At 48.7% G+C, this 21,611-nt stretch overlaps 14 protein-coding genes across 14 annotated transcripts; 10 read left to right on the forward strand and 4 right to left on the reverse strand.

Moving 5' to 3' along the window:
* Positions 1-255: 255 nt before the first annotated feature.
* M431DRAFT_547754 (hypothetical protein) lies at positions 256-831 on the forward strand (the record flags this gene model as incomplete). The annotated part of the gene is made up of 1 exon (XM_024921255.1): positions 256-831. One exon carries the CDS (start codon positions 256-258, stop codon positions 829-831), a length of 576 nt encoding a protein of 191 aa, XP_024777115.1.
* Positions 832-1,199: 368 nt separating this feature from the next.
* On the forward strand, positions 1,200-2,284 carry M431DRAFT_340473 (hypothetical protein). The gene has a single exon (XM_024914414.1). It carries the CDS (start codon positions 1,543-1,545, stop codon positions 2,149-2,151), a length of 609 nt encoding a protein of 202 aa, XP_024777116.1. The 5' UTR covers positions 1,200-1,542; the 3' UTR covers positions 2,152-2,284.
* Positions 2,285-2,417: 133 nt separating this feature from the next.
* On the reverse strand, positions 2,418-3,458 carry M431DRAFT_77194 (hypothetical protein; the record flags this gene model as incomplete). Its single annotated transcript, XM_024922545.1, has 1 exon — positions 2,418-3,458. The coding sequence occupies one exon, from the start codon at positions 3,456-3,458 to the stop codon at positions 2,418-2,420; it is 1,041 nt and encodes a 346-aa protein (XP_024777117.1).
* A 1,478-nt stretch (positions 3,459-4,936) lies between these two features.
* On the forward strand, positions 4,937-5,536 carry M431DRAFT_547755 (hypothetical protein; the record flags this gene model as incomplete). The annotated part of the gene is made up of 1 exon (XM_024921256.1): positions 4,937-5,536. The coding sequence occupies one exon, from the start codon at positions 4,937-4,939 to the stop codon at positions 5,534-5,536; it is 600 nt and encodes a 199-aa protein (XP_024777118.1).
* A 1,445-nt stretch (positions 5,537-6,981) lies between these two features.
* On the forward strand, positions 6,982-7,645 carry M431DRAFT_505000 (hypothetical protein). Its single transcript, XM_024918559.1, has one exon. It carries the CDS (start codon positions 7,021-7,023, stop codon positions 7,531-7,533), a length of 513 nt encoding a protein of 170 aa, XP_024777119.1. The 5' UTR covers positions 6,982-7,020; the 3' UTR covers positions 7,534-7,645.
* A 1,192-nt stretch (positions 7,646-8,837) lies between these two features.
* On the forward strand, positions 8,838-9,554 carry M431DRAFT_505001 (hypothetical protein). Its single transcript, XM_024918560.1, has one exon. It carries the CDS (start codon positions 8,891-8,893, stop codon positions 9,485-9,487), a length of 597 nt encoding a protein of 198 aa, XP_024777120.1. The 5' UTR covers positions 8,838-8,890; the 3' UTR covers positions 9,488-9,554.
* Positions 9,555-9,731: 177 nt separating this feature from the next.
* On the forward strand, positions 9,732-9,881 carry M431DRAFT_50989 (hypothetical protein; the record flags this gene model as incomplete). The annotated part of the gene is made up of 1 exon (XM_024919377.1): positions 9,732-9,881. A coding segment is annotated over one exon (150 nt), but the record flags the coding sequence as incomplete, so codon positions are not given.
* Positions 9,882-9,913: 32 nt separating this feature from the next.
* M431DRAFT_52489 (hypothetical protein) lies at positions 9,914-10,066 on the forward strand (the record flags this gene model as incomplete). Its single annotated transcript, XM_024920595.1, has 1 exon — positions 9,914-10,066. A coding segment is annotated over one exon (153 nt), but the record flags the coding sequence as incomplete, so codon positions are not given.
* Positions 10,067-10,100: 34 nt separating this feature from the next.
* Positions 10,101-10,280, forward strand: M431DRAFT_51675 (hypothetical protein; the record flags this gene model as incomplete). The annotated part of the gene is made up of 1 exon (XM_024920315.1): positions 10,101-10,280. A coding segment is annotated over one exon (180 nt), but the record flags the coding sequence as incomplete, so codon positions are not given.
* A 104-nt stretch (positions 10,281-10,384) lies between these two features.
* Positions 10,385-11,393, forward strand: M431DRAFT_136109 (hypothetical protein). Its single transcript, XM_024912546.1, has 2 exons — positions 10,385-10,848; positions 10,906-11,393. Exons 1-2 carry the CDS (start codon positions 10,680-10,682, stop codon positions 11,274-11,276), a joined length of 540 nt encoding a protein of 179 aa, XP_024777124.1. The 5' UTR covers positions 10,385-10,679; the 3' UTR covers positions 11,277-11,393.
* Positions 11,394-14,059: 2,666 nt separating this feature from the next.
* Positions 14,060-14,554, reverse strand: M431DRAFT_491671 (hypothetical protein; the record flags this gene model as incomplete). The annotated part of the gene is made up of 1 exon (XM_024916923.1): positions 14,060-14,554. One exon carries the CDS (start codon positions 14,552-14,554, stop codon positions 14,060-14,062), a length of 495 nt encoding a protein of 164 aa, XP_024777125.1.
* An 852-nt stretch (positions 14,555-15,406) lies between these two features.
* Positions 15,407-17,378, forward strand: M431DRAFT_2570 (hypothetical protein; the record flags this gene model as incomplete). The annotated part of the gene is made up of 2 exons (XM_024913838.1): positions 15,407-16,187; positions 16,255-17,378. The coding sequence occupies 2 exons, from the start codon at positions 15,407-15,409 to the stop codon at positions 17,376-17,378; spliced, it is 1,905 nt and encodes a 634-aa protein (XP_024777126.1).
* Positions 17,379-17,532: 154 nt separating this feature from the next.
* Positions 17,533-18,846, reverse strand: M431DRAFT_479059 (hypothetical protein; the record flags this gene model as incomplete). Its single annotated transcript, XM_024915738.1, has 1 exon — positions 17,533-18,846. The coding sequence occupies one exon, from the start codon at positions 18,844-18,846 to the stop codon at positions 17,533-17,535; it is 1,314 nt and encodes a 437-aa protein (XP_024777127.1).
* A 747-nt stretch (positions 18,847-19,593) lies between these two features.
* M431DRAFT_2572 (hypothetical protein) lies at positions 19,594-21,286 on the reverse strand (the record flags this gene model as incomplete). Its single annotated transcript, XM_024913839.1, has 3 exons — positions 19,594-20,209; positions 20,268-20,787; positions 20,989-21,286. The coding sequence occupies 3 exons, from the start codon at positions 21,284-21,286 to the stop codon at positions 19,594-19,596; spliced, it is 1,434 nt and encodes a 477-aa protein (XP_024777128.1).
* Positions 21,287-21,611: the final 325 nt, after the last annotated feature.

A 21,611-nucleotide genomic window follows, 5' to 3' on the forward strand; every position in this document is an offset into this window, starting at 1 on the left:
GCATTTTGCACCAGCCACCAACACAAACTCACAACAAAAAGGTCCGATATGTGTGAATATCTCTCATATAATTGTTTGGAATCTCTTTCTTTATACTCTACTCTTCTATTCTTTCTATTCTTCATCGAATCGCTTGTACTTGAACGGCTTGGCTTACCTAGGAACATTGATTTCCTTCAGGAGAGACAGTAAGCCTCCGATTTTGGACTATAGTTTCTGCCTTCACCCGATGACTAACTCTGGGCATCAGACAACATGCATTCACAGCGAGACACGCTGGTGTTGCCGAAAACGTATCCACCTCCGTATGAAGAACACAATGGCACGGCCGAAGACGCCAAGGATGTCGACAGCCCTAATGAGGAAATATTCGTTCCTCCACAGATCATGCAGAAAATCATGGCACTGAAAACACACAAGGAAAGAGTTCGAATGGTCGAGGAATACATGAGGAAAAAAGGAGAAATTGTGAAAGCGAAAGAGAAGGCATTAACTTGTCAAAAACGTGCACGAGCTCGAACGATCAAAGGTGCCAAAAACGATGTTAAAGATATCCAAAAAGCATACTGGGAGACTGTGCATAATATTATGGATGCAAAGGATCAGAGTTTCCGATTGTTCTCTAGAGGTTATGGGTTTAATACATGCATTCGTGCATGCAGGTTGCTGGTAACTGCCAGAAAGGATGAGGCGCGGCGTTTCCATGAAACAGAAACGGGGAAGATTGAAGCTATATATCAGAATGCGTTCAAAAGGGTGGATGAAGAGTACAATGCTCTTCTAGACCTCATGCTAATCAGCGACAAGCAGAATGCGAGAGCCGAGGTTTGAGGTATGACGAGGCTTGTTTTCATTTATCACAAAACTATTCTCTTGTTGGGAGATGATACCTCTAAATCTTTGGCAGCTTTTAAGTGATATTATCCGATTTCTATGTCGCAAAACATACCCGATGACTACCTACTGACGACCGGGCCGTTCAAGCGGACTGCGTCCATTTACCAGGCAGGTAAAGGCGGATCCGAGTGTCCCTAGGGGTGCCTACTAGGTAGACAAGATATATCTACCTCCATGTTTATTACCTTTTGGCCCAACAAGTATAAGCTCGCATTGAAAATCTGTCTCAAATCATGGAAATATGTTAGCACTCAGCGTGCCAAAGTGTACCTACCCAGTAGGTGCTGCAAGCACATGTACGTACCGTGGGCTGTCCAGCTGGCGACAATTTGGCAAGAGCAAGTCAAGCAGCAAGAACGCTTCGGGTCACCAGCAGAATCGGCGATGGTTTGGCCAAAGAAGAACGGCAGGAACGATTTACCACTCAAGGCTGGCAGTCAGTTGGTGGCCAGTTTGCGGTCAGTTGCAAATGGAAAGAACTCCCTGCACTCTTTCTCCATTTCTTCTTTTCCCATGCCCTGCCTTTCCTTTCCTTTCCATTCTTTTTTTTTTTTCCTTTCTTCCTCTTTTTCTTTCCCTTTCGCCACACGCAACAGATTCTTTCGTATCGACTGACTGCTTGCGTTTTTCTGATCGATACAGATCATGTTCTCGACAATTTTTTCATCGACTTCCGTGGACTGGGCGGCCATCGGAGCTGTTTTCACTGGAGCAATCTTTTTGCTCACCCTTCTTCGGGCCCTCAGGCCTACTTCGTTTCCTGGTGGCAAAATTCCCAAGGAGGTCATAAGTCTCCTTCACGGCGCCAACTTTGGGAATATCCGAGACAATCTTGAGGCATTGAGGAGAGACGCCGGGGCGTCGATGACGGCAGAGCCTGCTGGGGAGGCACCTGCTGAGACGCTTCGGGACATTCTCGCCTCGACCAGAGACGAAACCCGTGCAATGAGGGAGACATTGACGGGTCTAGCCTCTGCGTTGACGGCTGCATACGCAGACCTAGCTCCTGCGCTGACGGCTTTCACTGACGAAGTTCGTGCGATGAGGGGGGCATCCACGGACCTAGTCGGCGAAATGACGGCAGTCAGAGGCGAAGTCGGCGCGATGCGAGAGGATGTTAAGGGGCTGAAAGCAGATGTGGCGACTTTGGTCAACGCTCTGCCTGAGGTCTCTTCTGAACTCCGACTGCTGAGGACGGACATCTCGAAGATCCAGAGAGCTGGCAACTCTCCCCTGCGATCCCATTTGGGTTAACAGGGCTCTCGCCAAATTGCCGGCGCGAGAAGGGATCCGGCGACACCTCCAGACCATGCCCGCGATGGTTTGATGACACCACCCGCCGTCCAGGGTGGTGGGGGCCAGTGCCGAGAGGCATTGCGCTCTCCCCAGCGTCGGCTCGCACCTCATCGTGGTGCTGGGGTCTAGTAGCCTTTCCAAAGGCGAAGCCAAGACGAGCCTGTGTCTAGTGAGTATTTTTTTGATTGATCCATCTACCTGCCTCTATCAATCAGATCTTTATGCTACCTGGGGAGATATGCCCATTCTCCTGTGGGTTCCAGGAGGATCTCATCTGCTTTGTTCCACAAGTGCCTCACCATCCCTGGCCTATGCCCCAAACGATACCTGGATTGCCGCTCTCCCAACCTATACCTCGATGGTACCATGCCACTCCACTCCCAGTCAAATGGTGATCTGACTGCTCCAAGCTGATTGTAGGCAATGACCTTGATCGCCCAACGCTTCTTCTGCCGAGTGATGGTGATGCAGTAGTCCGTGAGACATTCAGGACAAGACTTGATAGATTCATGACATGGAACGAAACAATCTGCAGAACTTCGAGCAGCTAGCTCAGGAAGTTGTTTGTGAGGCCAAGAACGAGCGCTAGTTGTAAGATGCGGGCATAGCGGATGCGGGGCGCAATCGACAGTATTCTTAGGGTTTTCTTGATTCTCGTTGGGATATATCGTAATAGCCGATGATATCATTAATTCGTCGCCAACAATACGGGCTTTCCAAACTGTATGATGTCTTCCATCCCAATACCCGTCCCAAAACGCGTAATCGTTGATTGATGTTGATAATACTTTTGGTAGAGGGCCATGTGCCGCCCCATGGAAATGCCGATTCATTATCACTCGCGCGAGAGGATACAACAAAATTGGCATCCCATGGTGCTCGATTCGATATTTTTCTCTGCAGGTATCTCTGTGCATGAGATAAAAGTCTGGAATCTCTGAATTGAAATGCCAAAACCAGGACATGCGCCATCGATGGAGTTTGAGGCAAAAATGGCAGAAATAGTAATGAGGCGCGTCCTTTTCTAGAAGGGCCAGGAATTCTTGCTTTTCAGTGGACGATAGCTGAAGAGGTTGAGGGAGGTAATGGAGAAGAAATGTCCGGCAAGTTAGAGCAAATGAGAGAAGCGAGGGTCGATCGAGATAGGTTATGATCTTCAATATTATCTCTGGAGGGATGGCGAGGCTGCCGACCCAGGGATGAGGTCGTAGGTAGATGATGGTGCGTGAACTAAAACTGATTCTCGATATGAATGTGAAGGGCATGATATATTTGAAGGCCATGTTGATGGGCTGATGATTGATAATTAAGAATTGATGAGAGAGAGAGAGACTGTGGCCAGGTTGGGAATATCGAATGATTAGTTCCATGTAGGATTGCAATTGCCCACGGGCGGCCAAAAGAAATACTCAAAAGTTAGCTTGGGTACCCAAGCTAACTTCAAAGCTGTATTTTAGAAAGCGTTGAACAAGGTAGATGACGTCAGAGGCCTATAAGTGCTCTCGCTGCGAGAAAGCTAAAAGAATCTTTCGAGTTTGAACTTAAAATACTGTGGCTTCAGAAGAGGATATAGAAGACAAAATAATCCCCTTTGTGTGAAGAAGTTCGGAGGTAAATACAGCCATTACCAGCTTCCTAGCTAAGGGATAGCAGTGGAAGCCCAGCGTCTTTGCCTCTTTGACTCTTCCGATCATCCTCATACTCCAGACTCCTGACAGATGAAGAGTACAACGCTCTTCTAGACTATATGTTAGATAACGATAAGCAGGCTGCAAAGGGGGAGGTTTGAGATAAGTCGAGGTTTCTTTTTTTTTTATCCGTGCAATTATTGTACTATCTGTGCCCGTGTCTTTAAATCTTAAACCGTTTTTGTGTGATGTTATCGTGTTGATTGATGTCGGAACAATTTGAAATATCATCGGAGGCTAGATGACACTTGGGCTGGTAGTACTTGATGCTTAAAAAAGCAGAAGTTTTCTTTTGTTGGACAAGCAAACCGACGGACTTGATAAAACTCAGCACTGGGTTCTTTTACTCTCACCTAGTTTATCTAAAGCTTCTCCTCTTATTGACTGTTAAAATGAGACTGTATAGCACAAGCCCCAGGCGGGCTGGTAGAAGAAATGCCTGTATCTTACCATCAACGCTTGGCCATAATCGTTGCTGCTATGCAATGCCTTGCTGCAAGCCAGTCACTGCCTTACTTAACCTACCTAGACATAACGTCTCCATTATCCAGGCTGCTTATTGGTCAATTCAATAACTCTCCCCTGTCACCATGGTGAAATCAACCAGGATGCTCATGATCGGGGCCGGGGTCCTGGCCTCGCCGAGTGGGGACTTCTCTACTTTACTCCTTGCTTATTGGTCTCAACGACCCTGTGTGTGTCTTCTAAATAGTACTCGTAGGCCGACCAGATGCTAATGATTGAGACTAGGGTCCTGGCCTCACTGAGTGGAGAAGTTCTGTATGATCCTAGCATATGAAGAACTTTAGTAAACGACGCCACGCCACAGCCCGCGTGCACGCTTCTTGGTGCCAGAGCCTGCAAGTCTCGAGAGACCCGGTCGTCCGCTGGCTGCGCTGGATATACACTCACGCCCGCCCTTGGCCCCGCTGGTGCCGTATGCAGACACCCCCCGGCCTGGTATCAGAACAGACTACTTAATCCTCTCTCAAAGTGGGAACAATAATCTCATAAAGGCTTCCTTCATTTACTGCAAAACTATTTTATAAATAATAATGGCTGCTGTGGAAAACATACTGAGAATTCTTTATCTAATGCATCAATGCTTTGTTCACATCCAGCACGCCCGGGCATTTGAAGAAGAATTCGCAAGATACCAGCTCCGCCTTCAAGCGCAACTTTATCACTGTTCAAGACTTATCGAAGATATGGACCGTGCCGAGAATTCTTTGCCCATGAATGCAATCGATGATCCAGAGAATACATCAGAAGGAAAGGAACGATCAATAGTAGAAGTGCTCTCTGACGCTCGAGACGCCCTCCGCAAAGCGCAGCGCGAAGCTGCAAAGATTCAAGCCGAGCTCGCCACAACTGCCCTCCAGCTACAAGACGCCAACTCTAACACCACACTCAATCTCAAAACAATGCATGTTCGGGTTACGGGGTTTCTTGATAAACGAAAGGTGCAAGCAGTAAAGACAATTGAAGCAATGAAGTGGGTTTTTTACAAGAGAGACATTTGCAACAAGTTAGTTACAGATATCGCTCTGCTGATGAACGATCTAGAGCGCCAAGTCGTGAGTGATACCAGGATCATGTACATTACACAAACACATCCTTCAATCATATTCAACGCGGAACGTGATGACGTTTAGTAATCGAATCAGCATGGGAATTTGGCATAGCGTTGACAGCGAAAGTTATTTTTATTAGTATTCACAGAAAACCATTTGAATTGCTTATCCAGTGCTTTCTCCTTGCTCTTCTTCAGCTTCAGCTTCATATGTTTTCTTCTTTGGGAAATTTTTTAGGTCGCGCCGGCGCCGGCGGCCGCTAGGCACGGCAACGCACCGGTCCAAGAAATTTAGAGCTCCCCACAGCCGATGTACGGAGCCCGTTCACCAAAATTCTAGCTCTGATCATCAAGACAAAGAAGCCTACAATATCGTTTTGCCGTGCTTGGATCTTTACAGACAGGTCGCCATGAAACAAGAAGACTGCATCTCAATACCGTATATAAGGGTATAGATAAGCTGTCTGTACTGTAATTCCGCCCTGACAGGCGCACGACGCGTTTCTCCACATTTGGAGTACTTAACCTGTCCATCATCAGTCTTTGAAGTCATTCTATGTTTACTTTTTTTTTAAAAAAAAAAATTAAAAAAAATTACTCATGAGACCTATGGGTTTGGGGGTTTTTAACTTTAGTCTAAATAGATAATGTTTTCTCCCAATGAAATTGCTACATATCCCTCCTTTTACCATTCCTGCTTTCATAAATAATTCCTCCGACTTCAATGTCTGCTTCATTGAACCACAGAAAAAATTGGTTTACGAACCCCCGTCACTAAAAAATGGCAAAAGTCCTCGGCGATATGCTGACAGTGATCCAGTTTCCTCCATCACTCTGAATCTCGTACTCCAACTCCGGAATGTCGCGATAAATTGGACGGAATGTAAGATTCTGAGTGCTTTCATCAGGCGCAATCTTGAAATCAATGCACGTTTATCCCATGATGAAGATGTGTCCCCGTGTTGCCACGTTCTCTTCGCGATCGGGCGACCAGAACCGCCACAACGACGCATCGCCATACAGATTAAGTGATTCTAGACACCTGGGGAAACCGGTGCGAATATCGACTTCCTGAGGTCGGATCAACGCTGGACGGGCCTCCAAAATCTCGCAACTCATAGGCTCTAGGTCTTCGTGCATAACCCATCTTCCCTGGCGAATAGCCTTATCCAAGAATACGACATAATTTCGACTGCGGAGGCTAAAAAAAGAGGAGGAGGAAGAGGAGGAGGGGACTAGCTTAGTACTCTTCCAAAGTTGGTGTGACTGTGGGTTGTTCGTTTGCCAACTGTAAAGGCTCAAATGCACAGGTACATGTAATTACATGTACTGAGTCAGAAAAAGCACGTTACCGCGATCGCATTACGTATACCAGAAGCAAGCTCGGGCTGTACAAACAACCTAACAAACTAACAAACAAACACGGTCGGGCCAACCATTTTCCCCTCCTCATCCTTCTCTTCCCTTTACTCTTCCACCACTCTCTCAAGCAAAGAACTTCACAGCACAATTTATAACCGTAAACACCTTTCCTGAGTTTCCACTACTCACTGCGTTGATACCAAAATGACGAGTCTCAAGACTATTGGCGCCAAACAGCCCGAAACGACCTACATTGGCCGATATGCCGTTCGCATTGTGGCTCTTAAGCCCTCGAAGGAGATTGCAATAATCTATGTCGACAAGGGAAACTATTATAAGCTACCGGGTGGGGGGATTGAAAGAGACGAGGAGCATCTCAGTGCCGCTCAACGCGAAGTTCAGGAAGAAACTGGAGCTATTGTCTCTTTGCGCAACACCAACTGCATAGCCACTACGGAAGAGTTTCGCAACGACCTTCACCAGATTTCCTATTGCTATCTTGCCGACGTCCTCGATGCTACAGGCAGCCCCTCTTTAACCGAAGAAGAACGCGTCGACGGGCTTAGCCATCAATGGATGCCAATCAACGAGGCTTTAGAAGCCATGGTCTCGGTGAAACCAACATCCGAGCTAGGCCGCTATATACAAGAGAGAGACATTTATCTCCTTACCGAGGCAAAGAAAGTTCTGGAGGACGGATATGGACAAAAGGTTTAGGGACTGACCTCATACTTGTGGTTGGAGGCTGATGCGAAAATGGCACCTCCTGGCTGTGCAGCTGACGAAGGGTTGAAGTTGATAACGTATACATGGCGAATATCAAGTCTCCGTAATACTGATTACATGTACTATTGATATCGAGACACAAGTTGTGAGCTTCATTTGTTTGGTTAAAATCAGGTGACTTAGCAGTAGAGTTTTTTTTCCCTTAAGGTGGGGTTCATTGTTGTTTTTTTATTAAAAACCCCCGGAATCATACAGCTCCAAATTCAGCGTCTTAGGATATAGGAAAAAAAGAAAAAAGGGGAAAAGGGAAAGAAAGACAAAATGACCAGGTAGTCTGCGCTGTAATTTGCTGTCTAGTGCTTTTCTTTTTTGCAGACAGGGTGCACTTTGATTCCTCCCTGATGGGCACATGGCGCTTTTCTTTAGTTTTAGAGTACAGATCATCTCTCCGACGACATATTCCACTACTTCTAGCACTGCCTGGCTCCACCAGAGGACCTGGAGCTTCAATTCAAATGGAAGCATACTACCTAGGAGTAGGCTCATACCTTAGTACAGAATAAGGGGTACCTGACAGCATCTGATGATCTATGAATAGAGACGTACTACGCATACGCAGCCACAGAGTCGACTACCAGCAAGTTCGCAAGGAGAGGCATAACAAGAGATATTGGATGTTAAACCAGCGAGGAACGCACCCTAAACTCTGCTGCGTTGCTGCACTGCCGTACCTGTACTTGCCATGGCCATAACACCTCTACGCCTTCAAAGTGTCAGAAAAACTTGTGACGTCCAATCCAGTAAAGCACCACGGGCGTTTAGGGATTTCTTAATGGAGATTAGCGGCAATACTGCTAGCGCAAGGCAACTACCTGCCTTACACCCCTCTTGAAGCTCAGGTACTAAGGGTTAGGAAGCCGTTACCAAGTACCCAGTGCCAGGGACCTCATTTGACACGGCGCTGCAATGTTTGGAGCGGATCCGCTCGGGATGTACTGGGCTCGGCAGTCATTGGGCGATCACGTCGCAGTGGATGCCACTAATGCTAGCACTCACCCTTAGCGCCAAATTCATCCCAATTGCCCACCTGGCGGCACCTCCGTGCTCCCAACCGGGGTCGCGGTACGTACCTCAGTACCTCCGTACCTTAGGTACCTGGGAAAATGTCAATTCAAGACCAATGGTCCATTGGACAGCATCCTTCTTAATGCTCTTTGCCCAGTTGGCACGAGGCTTGTATAATAAACCCTTGGTGCCTACCTTATGTATCAGAAGAATTCCCCATTGAGTTCAAGCCCTACTTCATGATGCCTCACAAAGTTTACAACTTGGAAATTTTTATCTAATAATGGATGCTGTAGGCGGCACAGCTAGCATCTTCCACCTTACATATCAGTTTTTCAGTCGCATCCAGCAAGCTCGGGCGTTTGAAGAAGAATTCGGCCTCTACCAGCTCCAACTCAAAGTGCACCTCTCCCGCTGTGCCACCGTCTCAAGCATCCTCTACAACATGAACGGCGCCGATGATATTCTAGCGATACATGGAACAGATGATCCAGCAAAGGCATCAGTAAACCAGGAACCAACAATAGCGGAGATTCTCTCTGCAATCCAAGATAGGCTCCGCAAAGCGCAGCAAGAGGCTGCAGAGATGGAGGCTATCTTCTTGAGAATCGGCACACCGCGACCAGAAACCGCTGACGGCGTCGAAACGATGCGACTTCGAATGACAGGATATTTCAACGAACGAAAAGTCCAAGCAGCGAAAACCGTTGAAGGAATAAAATGGGCTTTTTATAAGAAAGATAAACACGATAAATTTATCGCAGACATATCCGCGCTCATCAAACACCTTGAGCGCAAAGTCAACACTAACAGCGACGGTCTTTTACTCGGTAATTCTCCGATCATATACATTGCGCAAGCCCATTCTTCAGCCATTTGAGGTATGAAGTGGAATGCGACGATAGTATTCGAATAGTCAATTAGTATAGGGGCCTGGCATAGCGACAACAGCGTAATTGGATTTATTTATTGTTTTCTGTTTTGATGTTATTGCGTGCACTTCTTCTCCTTCTTCCTGTCCCTGTGAAAGTTTGCCTGCCGCTTTGTCCTTGGCAAAATGGTGATAATGACGGTTCTCCCTTGTTTGGCATTGGGGGCAACTGACAGGAAGGGCAGTTGAGACAAATATGGCAAAAACCACAAAAAAAAAAACATACAACAGCCGGTGTTCGCTGATGGTCACCCACTCAACTACTAATCTGCCTCTCATTGGCTTGACTCTGGGGGAGCAGACGGGACCCCGTATTTTCCAATGGATATGGTCGTATGTGCTTGGATATAGAATCGATTGTCTTATGAGTCCTTCAGGAGAAGGAGCACAAAAGGGCAAAAAACATACAACAGCCGGTGTTCGCTAATGGTCACCCACTTAACTACTAATCTGCCGGTTAGTGGCTTATCTATGGGGGAGCAGACGGGACCCCGAGCTCTCCACTACCTATGGTCGTATGTGCTTGAATATGAAGTCGATCATCTTATATTTCCTTTATCACAAGGAAGTGAGAACTCAAAAAGAAAAAACATACAACAGCCGGTGTTCGCCAGTGGTCACCCACCTGACTACTAATCTGCCGGTTAGTGGCTTGTCTATGGGGGAGCAGACGGGACCCCGAATTTTCCACTACCTATGGTCGTATGTGCCTACTTCTCTTTCGAAATACCTTATAACGACACTTTCTTTGCGCCGTGCATCCGGACTCCAAGGCTCAATCGTCCCACATGCGCTTTGCGGCACCCCGATCTGATACTCCATATTACGGTAGGTAGCGCCGGCCGATGCCCTGAGTGTGTTCCGTTTCATGGAGCGGGCGTCACGCGTTTTGCGTCCACCCCTCCACCTCCGAATTTCTGCGTCGACTTTTGACGAAACCGGTCGACCCGGTGGAGGGCCCCTTGGGGATACAAAAACGCGTTTAGCCACACCGTTCCAGCGCTCCTACCGCTTCATCTATAGGCCACAACCCAACGCACTATCACCACTTTCTTTAAGTAGGCGAGCCTCTTTTTAAATTCACTTATTGACAGAGCTTCTTGTTCATGCACAGAATTTTTTATTATACATACCCATAATAATGGATGCTGCTGTGGGAGGGACAGTTGCCATCTTTCGTTTCATACACCAATGCTTCAGTTACATCAAGCAAGCCCGTGGCTTTGAGGACGGGTTCGAGATCTATCAGCTACAACTCGAAACACTTCTCTCTCATTGTGCCTCTATTTCAAGAACTATTCACGATACCAGTGAGTTGGGCAATCCGATCGCAGATACAATAGATCCCTCAGATAACAGATCGGAAGACCAAGACCCAACAACCACCGAGACTCTCTCTGCCATTCAACACGCCTTGCGTAAAGCCAAGCGTGACGCCGCAAAGATACAAGCTGATTACTTTGCAACAAATAATCTACCTCTTCAAGACCTCACTACAGATGACCATATACCAGTACGACCTCGGATGACGGCGTTTCTCGACAAGCGAAAAACCCAAGCGGCGAGAACAATTGAAGGAGTCAAATGGGCTTTATACAAGAGAGAAATACGCGGCAGATTTATCGAAGAAATATTCATCATGATTCTACAGCTCGAGCGCCAAATTTACTCGAAAAGTCCTGCGACCGAAGATGCTGGGTTGATGTACCTACAAAACGAGCCCGTGGCTCTGGTGTGACAGAACACGGCAGTGCATAATAGATTAGGAAGGCGATTGGCATTCTGTTCATTTCATGGCGGAAAAGGTGTTTTGCAATTTTTACATAGTGCCTATAGAAGGATTATTCAGCTCCGGTAGACATTTTGCGCTCTTCTTTTTTCCCATCTTGGTCTATACTCTTGGTGTTGGTAAACTGGTGGGTGTGGGAATAGCGAGTGGTGGAATCGCCCTGTATCGCACACTGCTCCACGAGCATCATGAAACTGAGGCGGGCGCACTTGTGACTTGCTTTTTCGACATCCACCCAGAATACCGTTTCCGTTGCGGACTTTCGACGCGAGGCGATCAAAGGACGGTGAGCTATTGATGTTTGTGAAAGCCGCGCGCACTTTGGAGTGACCACCATCTTGTAGCGCCATTGACTGGAAGCATACAGGTACAATGGCATCATTATACACAGCCCTTTGCCCGCGGCATCTGCCAATCCCAGCATCTCTCGATTCAGCCGTTCCTAGGGTCATCCATCGGAGACTTCCTTTTGACCATTCACAATGATGTATGCAGGTGGGCGAGTTTGGCAATCTTTCCCAGCCCCATCAGATCAGCAGGAGCGTCACAACGGCCAGCACATATCACTTGCATGTTCCTTTGTAGCCGTGACGGGACAAGGAGTGCGACATGAGTAATCGCGAAGTTCATGGTAGATTTGCGCTTTATTATTATCTCGTCAAACAGTCTGGCGAGTGTACAAGCAGGCCCAGCAGTCTCAGGAGCCGTCAGGATTCCCGTCCCGCATCTCCCCTTTTCCATATATTAGAACAAGTACTAAACTTCTCGAATGTCGCACATGTGGATTGTCGAGCCGGTACAATGGTCGAGTCCTTTTGGCCGTTCCAGCGCTTCTTCGACTCCAACTTGGCGTGCATTCCTCTGAGTTAACGAAAGGCTGACCCGAAACATAGCGAATAGCAATAAAGTCTTTTTTAATATATGCCGATATTGCCGACCAGCTAAAACTTCATAGACTGGTTGCCTCGAGGTTCATGCACAAACAACGAATCATAACAATGCCTCTGGTGATCAGATGAGACAGCGCCGCTGTTGCCTCACCCTTAAGCTTAAAAAAAGCGCGCGCGCCACCTCATATTAGTAGGATTCATCTTGCATCAACGCTTCCTCTGAAGTAGGGGGAGCGGATCGAAAAAAATCTCTCCGACACTCGTGCCGCTCCTGGCGCAGCGAAACCCAACCAATGGTCAACTGTGCAATTTTGAGGGTGGTACAGTGACATGTGTGGCATTTCAGATCCGTACACCGCGAATAGCGCCAGGTATATGTTGCCAATGATTCGACGCCTGTAAGCGTCCACACGGGCATCGGTTGTGTAACTAAGATACATTAATGTCAATGTCAGATACGTACCTGTAATTTTGAGCTCACTTCCCACTTACATAGAGATCTTGCCGTTTGCGAAGAGATGCATTTCTCCGAAGTGTTGAGGACATGTAAACATGTATTTAGCCACGATTGTATTCGGAGGTGGATTCCATTCAGGAATAATACTCAGTCATGAATAATCGGCATTTAATAACTGAATGCGTATGCGTGGAGTATCTCAGCTGAAGTACTCAGATCTTGCTTGTCGCCAATAGCGTCTTTGTCACCCGAGCTGCGTGCATATATGGTACTCGTGAGTGTCGCAAAGAGTTGTGATGTCTTGGCGTCAACAGTCTTGAGTTATAGGGGGTTCGAGCACCAAAAATAATGGCGGATGACAGGCACACGGAAAAATCATGTCGCTTGAGAGTACATGTATTCGGCACTTCCATTCCAAGTATTGGCGAAATCTGAATGCTTGTCGGATGAAGTATGCCAGTGTGAGGGGGGCGGCGCATTGTCATCTCTAGAAGTGAGGATGAAGCTTGACATAAAGAGTCGTAGTCAACGAGGCGGTAGACTGGAAGACAATTGTGTTGGGCGGATTTGTGCAATATGTGATGGGTTATTGCAGTTTTCTTGGACTTTTGAGCTCGGAGTGTTGACTCTTGATTGACACTGCCGGCATAAATTTGGATGAGACTTGGAGTCTTGAGTAATCGAAGGTCGAACTCCAATACACAGCATGTAGCATGCAGCAGTTCGAGAGCGATATAGAAGATCGAATGCTTTCGTTGATGGAAATTCCATGGAACGTTAGGTACACACACCGGGGTAATCAGTTAAAGTGTACCGGTACACTTTTACTGATTACCCCGGGGTGTAAGCCTATCAGCCTTGTGTTGTGTAGGTATCTGAATGGTAAATGTAGTTGAGTTGAATGCGTTTAGTTTCCCCGTCCCGAGTGATGATGAGATGAGAGTGCCAAGATGGGCCGGGTACTCGTCCCCAATGCTACGCAGAAGCAGCATTCGTATTGGGGTCTGTTTTTTTCAGAGGTTTAGCAGCTCCTCCACCGCCAAATCGTCAAGCTGGGGTTTGGTTCGACAAAAACTGTCACGGCAGCCTCCCTCTGCCGTAGCTCGACAAGGTCCGGCGTTGAGACTCCATCACGTACTGTGCAATGGACTGCTGTCCTGACGTTCAAGATCGCCATCGTGCCTTGTACTGCCGACAGTCGAGTCTTGAGAGACGTCAAGAGCCGACAGCGTCACGATAGACATGACTAGAGCTGCGATTATCAGGAATACCAGAACGGCAACCCGATACGCGCCCCCTCTTGCAATTATCAGCGTGACCATGGTGGCACCTACACCAAGGACACCTGCAAAGATCCCGAGCATGACAAAGAGGAAAACTCGCCCCTAACGAGTAACCACAATGCCAAGTCTCGGACAGATAATCGCAAGAACGCCAACCAACGCCGAGAACGAAGAGAAGCATGTCAGGCTCATGACAACGCGATAAGATATCACGCTGCGTTCCTCCGGCAGCACTCTTGCCACGGCAACGGCGCAAAAGGCAGACGTGATGAGACCAACGGCGACGATATATCTGAGCCGCTGACGCAGCTCGTCAATCCCGCCTGCTGCTGCAGGGTTGGCATCCATCAGTCTGATCCGAGACGAGATTGCAGCCCCCAACAACCTCGTCTTCTTCACAGAGCCGACGAACACCGCCCACAGCGCCGCAAGAACCCAGACAACGCAGAGGAACAAACGGATGGGCCAAAGCCGCATCCAGGTTTGCCCAACTGGGTCGGGCCCGTCACCAACCACGGGGGTATCCGATCCGGTAGGGGGGCGATTGGGGCGGAGGTGTCCCGGGAAAATGGAACCGCCAGACAAAGAGAAAGGCATGGCCTTTAGAATATAGAGCAGTTTGTAGTTGTAAATAGAGTGTAGAAAGAGAAGGTCGCTTGTACGTGTTTGGTTCTCAGAAGTCCAGTTGGTACAATGTGAAGCTGCTCTTGAGGAGAAGAAAGAAGGAAAAGAAAAGAAGAGGAAGAAAGAAAGTTTGGGTGTCAAAATGGGCAGGTGAAATTGATTGCCAGCTGTGTCAGCTGTCCAGGCACCCGTTTTCTCAAATTTCTCGGAATTGGGAGTGTTGGCAGCTGGCTCTTTTATATATCAACCGGCTGACTGAAAGGGCGGCGCAAGCTGCAACTGTTGACTGGATGAGGCCAAGCATATGTAACCACTAAGGTACTGTAAATACATCAGATATCTCTAGTATATCTAAGTAGTATCAGTAGCATCTCTAGTATATATTCTTTGATATACTTGTAATGTCTTCTTGGTACCTGATCTTTGTTTCACTTCACCCCGCTTCGGAACAAGACAGCATCATGGCTGAGACATGGCTATAGCAAGGCTGCGTTTCCCACCGGGTTCCAAATTCAGCTCCATCCATCGCACAGCCGCAGACAAAGATCACTACTGCGAATTCATTGGCCTGAAGAAAATCAGCCTTGTCGCCTCATCCATTTCTGTCTCACAAGGCCCGTGCATGTGTGTAACCTTGGCAGCCGAGTATCATTGCAACACGTAACATGCAAGGGTGGGATCCTTCAGCCTACTACTATATCTAGCCCACATGTTGCTCCCATTCTAGATCTTCTTCTTATCATTCTTTAGACACACGGTATAAAGTAAGCTCATAACGTATCTCAAATATTCCCCCCTTTCATCTTACCAGTGTGGGCCGCCTCCATGGACCATGATGATAGTGTTACACAGCAGCCTTTGATGTCCAATATGAGCGATGAAACAGAAGCATTTCCAAAGCCTCAATCCCTGAGCCAAGAAAGCGGCATCGAGACAGAAGAGCAAGAAAATTCCACACAACAACAATCTTTATTATCCCACACTGGAGACAGCACGGAAGCGCCTCCAAGACCTCAAAACTCGAGTCCTGAAAGCGACGCCGAGAGTACGGCAGAACAAGGCAATGCCAATTACACCACTGTCGATAAGAAAAGACCTGCTGATTTCTGGTTTACTCGGCTTGCCTCAACATGGTGGATCGAGAGCATCACCATCTGCATCAGCTTCGCCTGCATGGCCGCCCTAGTCTGCATCCTCGCCCTCTTCCAAGACCGTCTCTCCACAGACTGGTCCTTCTTCATCAGCCTCAACGCCACCATCGCCATCGCAATCACAGCCGCAAAGGCAACACTCCTCGCCACGGTATCAGTCTGCCTCAGCCAGGAGAAATGGAACCGCTTCAGGAACAAGGTCCACCACCTCCAAGATCTCGCCGTCATCGACACGGCAAGCCGCGGGCCGCTCGGTGCTATACGGATGCTCTTCCAGGTCTCGTGGGGGTTTGCGAGTATCAGTGCAGTGGTGGTCATTCTATCCATCCTCACAGATACGCTTGTACAACAGGTAGTGGATCTCGAACCAGGCACAATTTACATCTACCAAAAGCATTCGGCAACGTTCGGTTATGCTTATGGCTTTGACGGGTTGGAACTCGAAGAGGATGAAAGTTCGTATTTACATAGACTTGGTCCTTGTCTTCTTTGGCGCGCGCTCTAATATAAACTGCCCTTTAGACAAGATCGATGAAAACGTCGCAAGCGCCATCCTCAGAGGCTTATATCAGAAAAGTTGGCCAGCCGCATTCACTTGCACCTCAAATTGCACCTGGGACGGACCTTATCTCACTCTGGGCTTCAGCAGCACTTGTGCCAACGCTACAGAGGAGACCATAGACACTTTAGAATGTGATAATGGCGAGTATTGGCCGGGGCCTTGCCGCATGAAGACGCCAAAGGGGGGCGTACAGTTCAATTTCGGTGAACAGTATGCACCCATGACTCTGAACTCGAGCGAAGTAATGTTTGAGCCTTTCACAAACCTCGAGCTGGACGACAAGTCCAGTCTCATCAGAGATACCGATCTCCTCGCAGCTTCCGTCTGGACTTTTACCCAGCCCAGCTTCTTAGGCGATAACCTAGTTGACTTTCAAAAGATGCTCCATCGAGAGTCGGTGATAGTTGAGTGCACGCTTGGCATCACTCTATACAACTATACCAATGTTTCATCAACTTCAAACGTTTTCAACATTGGCACCACCGAACAAATACCCATCGGCAACTACAGCGGGTACACATCGAAAGTAGGATGGGCTTCTCAAGATATCTTCACCCGCTGGTGGAATGATACTGGTCCGGGACTGCCAGACGTTTCTCTCCTCTCCCGTTACGTAGACATGATTGTCATGTTCATGAAGTCGGGGGAGTTCTCCGGTACATTCTATCAGTACAGCTTCCCCATTGATAGCGATGATCGTCCAGGCGCCGCGCGAGCGTTTGGCTACGGCAGCCTGGAAGAAGTTTCGTTCATCTTTGACAAGATCGCAATGAGCCTGACGGACATGGTACGCCAGGGCATCTCGATGCAGACGGCACAGGGCAAAACCAGCCAAGCCGTCGTCTTCATTCGCGTGCGCTGGAGGTGGCTCATCCTACCCCTAGCCGTTCATTTCCTAGGAGCCATTGCCCTCGTCGGAACCATAATTGGAAGATCCAGGGACGTGCCATTATGGAAGGGCTCAGCTCTGGCAGTTCTATATCACTCTGTTGACAAAGATGGGATTTTGGGAACTCAGGTGAAAAACCTAGAGGAGCTAGACAAGGTCAAGAGCATACAAGTTATGCTGGAAAAGAAAGAGTAAAATTTCCGATTTCGTAGTCCAATGCCATGAAACACGTTGAAGTATCCATATATCTAATCCTCCCATATACCACGTTAAGTAACCAAAACCGCCGCTATCCCAAAAAAAAAAGACTATTTTATAACAAAAGAAAAGAGAGAGAAAGGAAAATTCCTTAAGCGGGAGCCTTCCAGTACTTGGCAGGGGTAAATGGCATCTTTGTCACGACAGCCTGCCTCTTGCGGCCACGGACAACGACATCCACCTCGGTGCCAGCCTTGTGCTGTCCGTCCTTGATGTATCCCATGGCAATGTTCTTTCCGAGTGTCGGGCTGGGAACGCCGCTGGTGATTGTGCCAATGGTCTGGCCATCCTTCTGAATCTCCGCGCCCTCGCGAGCAGGAGCGCCCTGGACGACGAAGCCGACACGACGTCTCTCGACGCCGGAGCCGCCCTTGGACTTTGGTGTGAGCTGAGGGAGAATGATCTCGGCGCCGTGGAAGCCGCCTGCCTTGCGGCGCTCGGGGGAGATGATCCAGCTAAGACCAGCTTCGACAGGAGTAGTAGTGTCGTCTAGATCGTGGCCGTACAGGCACATACCAGCCTCCAGACGAAGAGAATCACGGGCTCCAAGACCGGCCATCTGAAGACGCTCAGGACCCGCAGTCTTGATGAGAGACTCAACAGCTTTGACGGTGCTCTCCAGAGCAGGATACAGCTTGCCGTTGAAGGAGATTTCGAAGCCATCCTCTCCAGTGTAGCCACCGCGGCTAATCAGGACAGGGTGAGTCTTGCCGCCATCCGCAAGCTTGAGCTCAGCCTGAACAGTGTTGCCAAAGTAAAACTCCTTGAGGTTGATATCAGTAGCGAGAACTTCGCTCAGAATCTCAGCCGCCTGAGGTCCCTGCAGGGCAACCAGTCCTGATCCATCCAGCCTCGTCCACTTGACATCACCACCAAACTTGCCCAACTCCTCATCAATGTACTTGGTGTCCTTGTCGAGACACGCTCCATTGGTCACCACATAAAACTCATCCTCGCCAATCCTCGTAACAATAGTATCATCAACAATGCCTCCCGTGCCAGGCCACAGGAAAGTCGTCAGCTTGCCACTCATAGGAGCAACATTGCTCCACGACGAAGGCGTAACTTTTTCCAAAAACGCCGCCGCGGCAGGACCCTTGAAGATGTGCTGAACCATGTGGCTGACATCGAAAAGCGATGCGTGGTTCCGTGTGAAGTGGTGAGAGTCCGCCAGAGACAGAGACGAGTACTGGACGGGCATGTGGTAGCCCGCAAAGGGCACCATCTTGGCGCCATTGGCTACGTGGAAGTCGTACAGCGGCGTCTTCTTGAGCGGCTCTCCGCTGGAGGCATTGGAGGCGCATCGGATGCTTCCTGCAGTCGACAGGCGGCCTGCAGCAGAGAGTGAGGCCGAAGCCTTAACGCGGGGCGATGCCCGAGCAATTCTGGTGAAGCTCTTCATCATGATGGCTTCAATTGATTGACGAAACGCAAAGGGAAACAAAAAGAAAAGAAGAAGAAATGAGAGGAGATTGTGAGGATGAGATTAAGAGAAAAGAAAAGAAGAATTGGCAACGGTCGTGAGAGGAAAGGATAGACACGAAAATCGCCGAAGCGGCGGTTGTTGATAAAGTTGGATATCAATTGGGTAATGGCAAGATTATTCTGACGGTGGGGCGGGTTCGGGTAGCTGCGGATTGCTGCAGTGAGCTGCTAGATAAAAACCCACTCTCCGATACCGAAGTCTGCTAAAAAGTTCTTTTGGGGGATCTGTACTTGAATCGTTCGAGTAGAAAAGTTAGATTCGCTATAATGTTTAGCCGAACACGACGACATCTTCCGGTAATAAAAACACTGGGGAGGTATCGACTCCATCTCGTCCATTGCAGCTGGTTGATCAATGACACGCTTCATCAAAAAGGGCGGTGACAGCTTCAAAATTCTGCGTCTTTATTGTCATCATACACAGTCAGGGCCAGGGTCTAGCTAATCCCAGGCTTGGCTTGGTAGGTACATGTAGTAGTTATGCCAATTACAATCGATGCTCCAAAATGATGCTGCATCCACGGAGGCATCCAGAAAACAAGAAAACAAAGAATAATAATAATAAAAAGTCAACAGCTCCCCCAGTTCTAGTTGGACAAAGTCGCTTCAGCTGCCCAAGACCGATTCCATAATTAGGAAATAAAAGAGCGGAATCCAGTCAATGGCTCTAATTGTCCTCAAAGCTGTACTTGAGCCAGCCTCCCAGGGCACGCAGACTCTCCCATCGAACATTTTCGTCGTCGGATGCCATGAGCTCCATAATCCGTCTCTTCAAACCAATCTTCTCAAGTTGTGATCGCTTCTCGGGAACCTCCTTGACCAAGCAACCAATATCATTGCATGCAACAGCCAAGACCTGCTTGTCATTATCCCAGGGCTTCTGCATAATCTCGGCCAGTTTGCGAGGCACTTCGCCGTTTTGATACTCAAGGATCTTTCGTGCGTTCTCTGCCCAGAAGATGGTGTTTCGGTGTGGTGGTGACCAGCGGAGGTGACCTGAGTGGACTTCGGCCAGGTACTCGTCAAACGTAGTCTTCGTCTTGGTATATTCTTCCAGCAGTTCCTTGAGGCTTTGCAGGTCTTCCAGCAAGTCAGGGTCGGCAAGATGGCGACCACTGAGATTCTCTAGCAATGCGGGTAGACGGGCAAGCACGGCAATAGGCAGGAGCGTTCTCTGGTTCTTCTCCAGCAGGTTGTAAAGAGTGGCCAGAATCAATCGAGTCGTCTTCTCCTTTGGTGAGAGTCGAAGAAGGTGAGTGTACAAGAGGATGATGTCGTATTCGCTACAACATGGTTAGTTGGGAACATCAAAGGCTAGATATAGCACGCAGAACCACTCACTCGTTTAGCTCATCTCCGATTTGTTCTGACTCAAAGCTCATCTGCCACAAGACCATGAGAACATGGTACAGTAGCTGTAAGCCAACGCCTCCATTCAGAGAGCCCTCAAAGGTGCGCGTGCTCGCAGTGCCGCTCCAGAGATTAGCAGATGAGTCGCCACCATTGCCAACACCAGCAGCTGCTCGAAGAATGTTGACCAAGGGCGTAACGGTGTCGCTGCGCTGCTTCCAAAAGTGTTCTCGAGAGACATGTCCGAACAGCAAGGATGAGTACTCCTGCACGGCGAAATCTTGTAAGCCAGCATCAGAGCTCTGAGCCAAGCCGGACAGGTAGGTGAAGATGAGGGGCAGGGCAAGGACGGTAGGCTTAGAATCATCTTGCGCCAGAGCCATCAGATTCGACAAGGCGTGTGCGGTAAGGAGCGGGATGGGATCCTCGTTGGAGTGAGCGCGGAACAGCGGCAAGAAATGCTGGTATGGCTCGGGGGACTTGAGGAGAGCCTTGGCGAGGAATGGCACAGCTATTTCGCAACCAGAATATCGTTAGCAATAGATTGAAATCGATGATGTAGAGAAAAGAGCAGTATAGTTCAATGATGAGAATGATATCTTTCTTGCAGCAGCGCACAAGACTTGTATTGCAGGACTGGTGCCGCTTGTTGGGTGTTGAAATACTATTTGATGTTTTCATGTTGGTATGCAAGTCAAAAGTCCCGACTTACCATCAAGCAAATCAGCCAGCAGCACCAAGATGTACTGGACGAGGCTGGTATTCTTTCCTGCCTTTTCCAAGACGCTGGGGCTGCCGTTGCCGCCAACAAACAGCAGCCGATATCCGTCGAGGTCTGCGCTCACAATCTCCTTCCTCTGCTCGGGCCTTTTAGCTTTGTCGACGGCGCGGATCTTTGCGAGCTGGTCCTCGGTGAGGCTGCCTGCTCTAACGGCTCCATCCCAGGGGATCGGGCGGTGGCGGATGTTGTTTTGCAGAGAGGCCAGGTAGGTTGGCCCATCGAGAGACATGATGGCGACGGGAGAGCGAGTCTAATTTCGAGGGAGGGGAGATGGATGGACGTCGGCGAGGCGAGGCGATGCGAGGCTGTGACGCGCGGAGGGTTATATGGACAAGGAGAGTGAGAGATGGAAGGTCAATAGCAGTCGATGGAGATGAATGAAGAGGCTGAGAGAGAGAAGAAATCAATTGGAGAGACGATGGCCGCCTACCAGCTTGCAGCGGGCTGTGCGAGGCTGAAGAGCAGAATTGGAATTAGGTGAACCGGAGAGAGTGTCACTGTCCTGTCGCAGCTCAGCTGTGGAAGCTTTGCTCTGCGCCAGCCATGATGCACCC

This window comes from Trichoderma harzianum, assembly GCF_003025095.1.
Source record: "Trichoderma harzianum CBS 226.95 unplaced genomic scaffold M431scaffold_3, whole genome shotgun sequence".
Classification (NCBI taxonomy): Eukaryota; Fungi; Ascomycota; class Sordariomycetes; order Hypocreales; family Hypocreaceae; genus Trichoderma; species Trichoderma harzianum.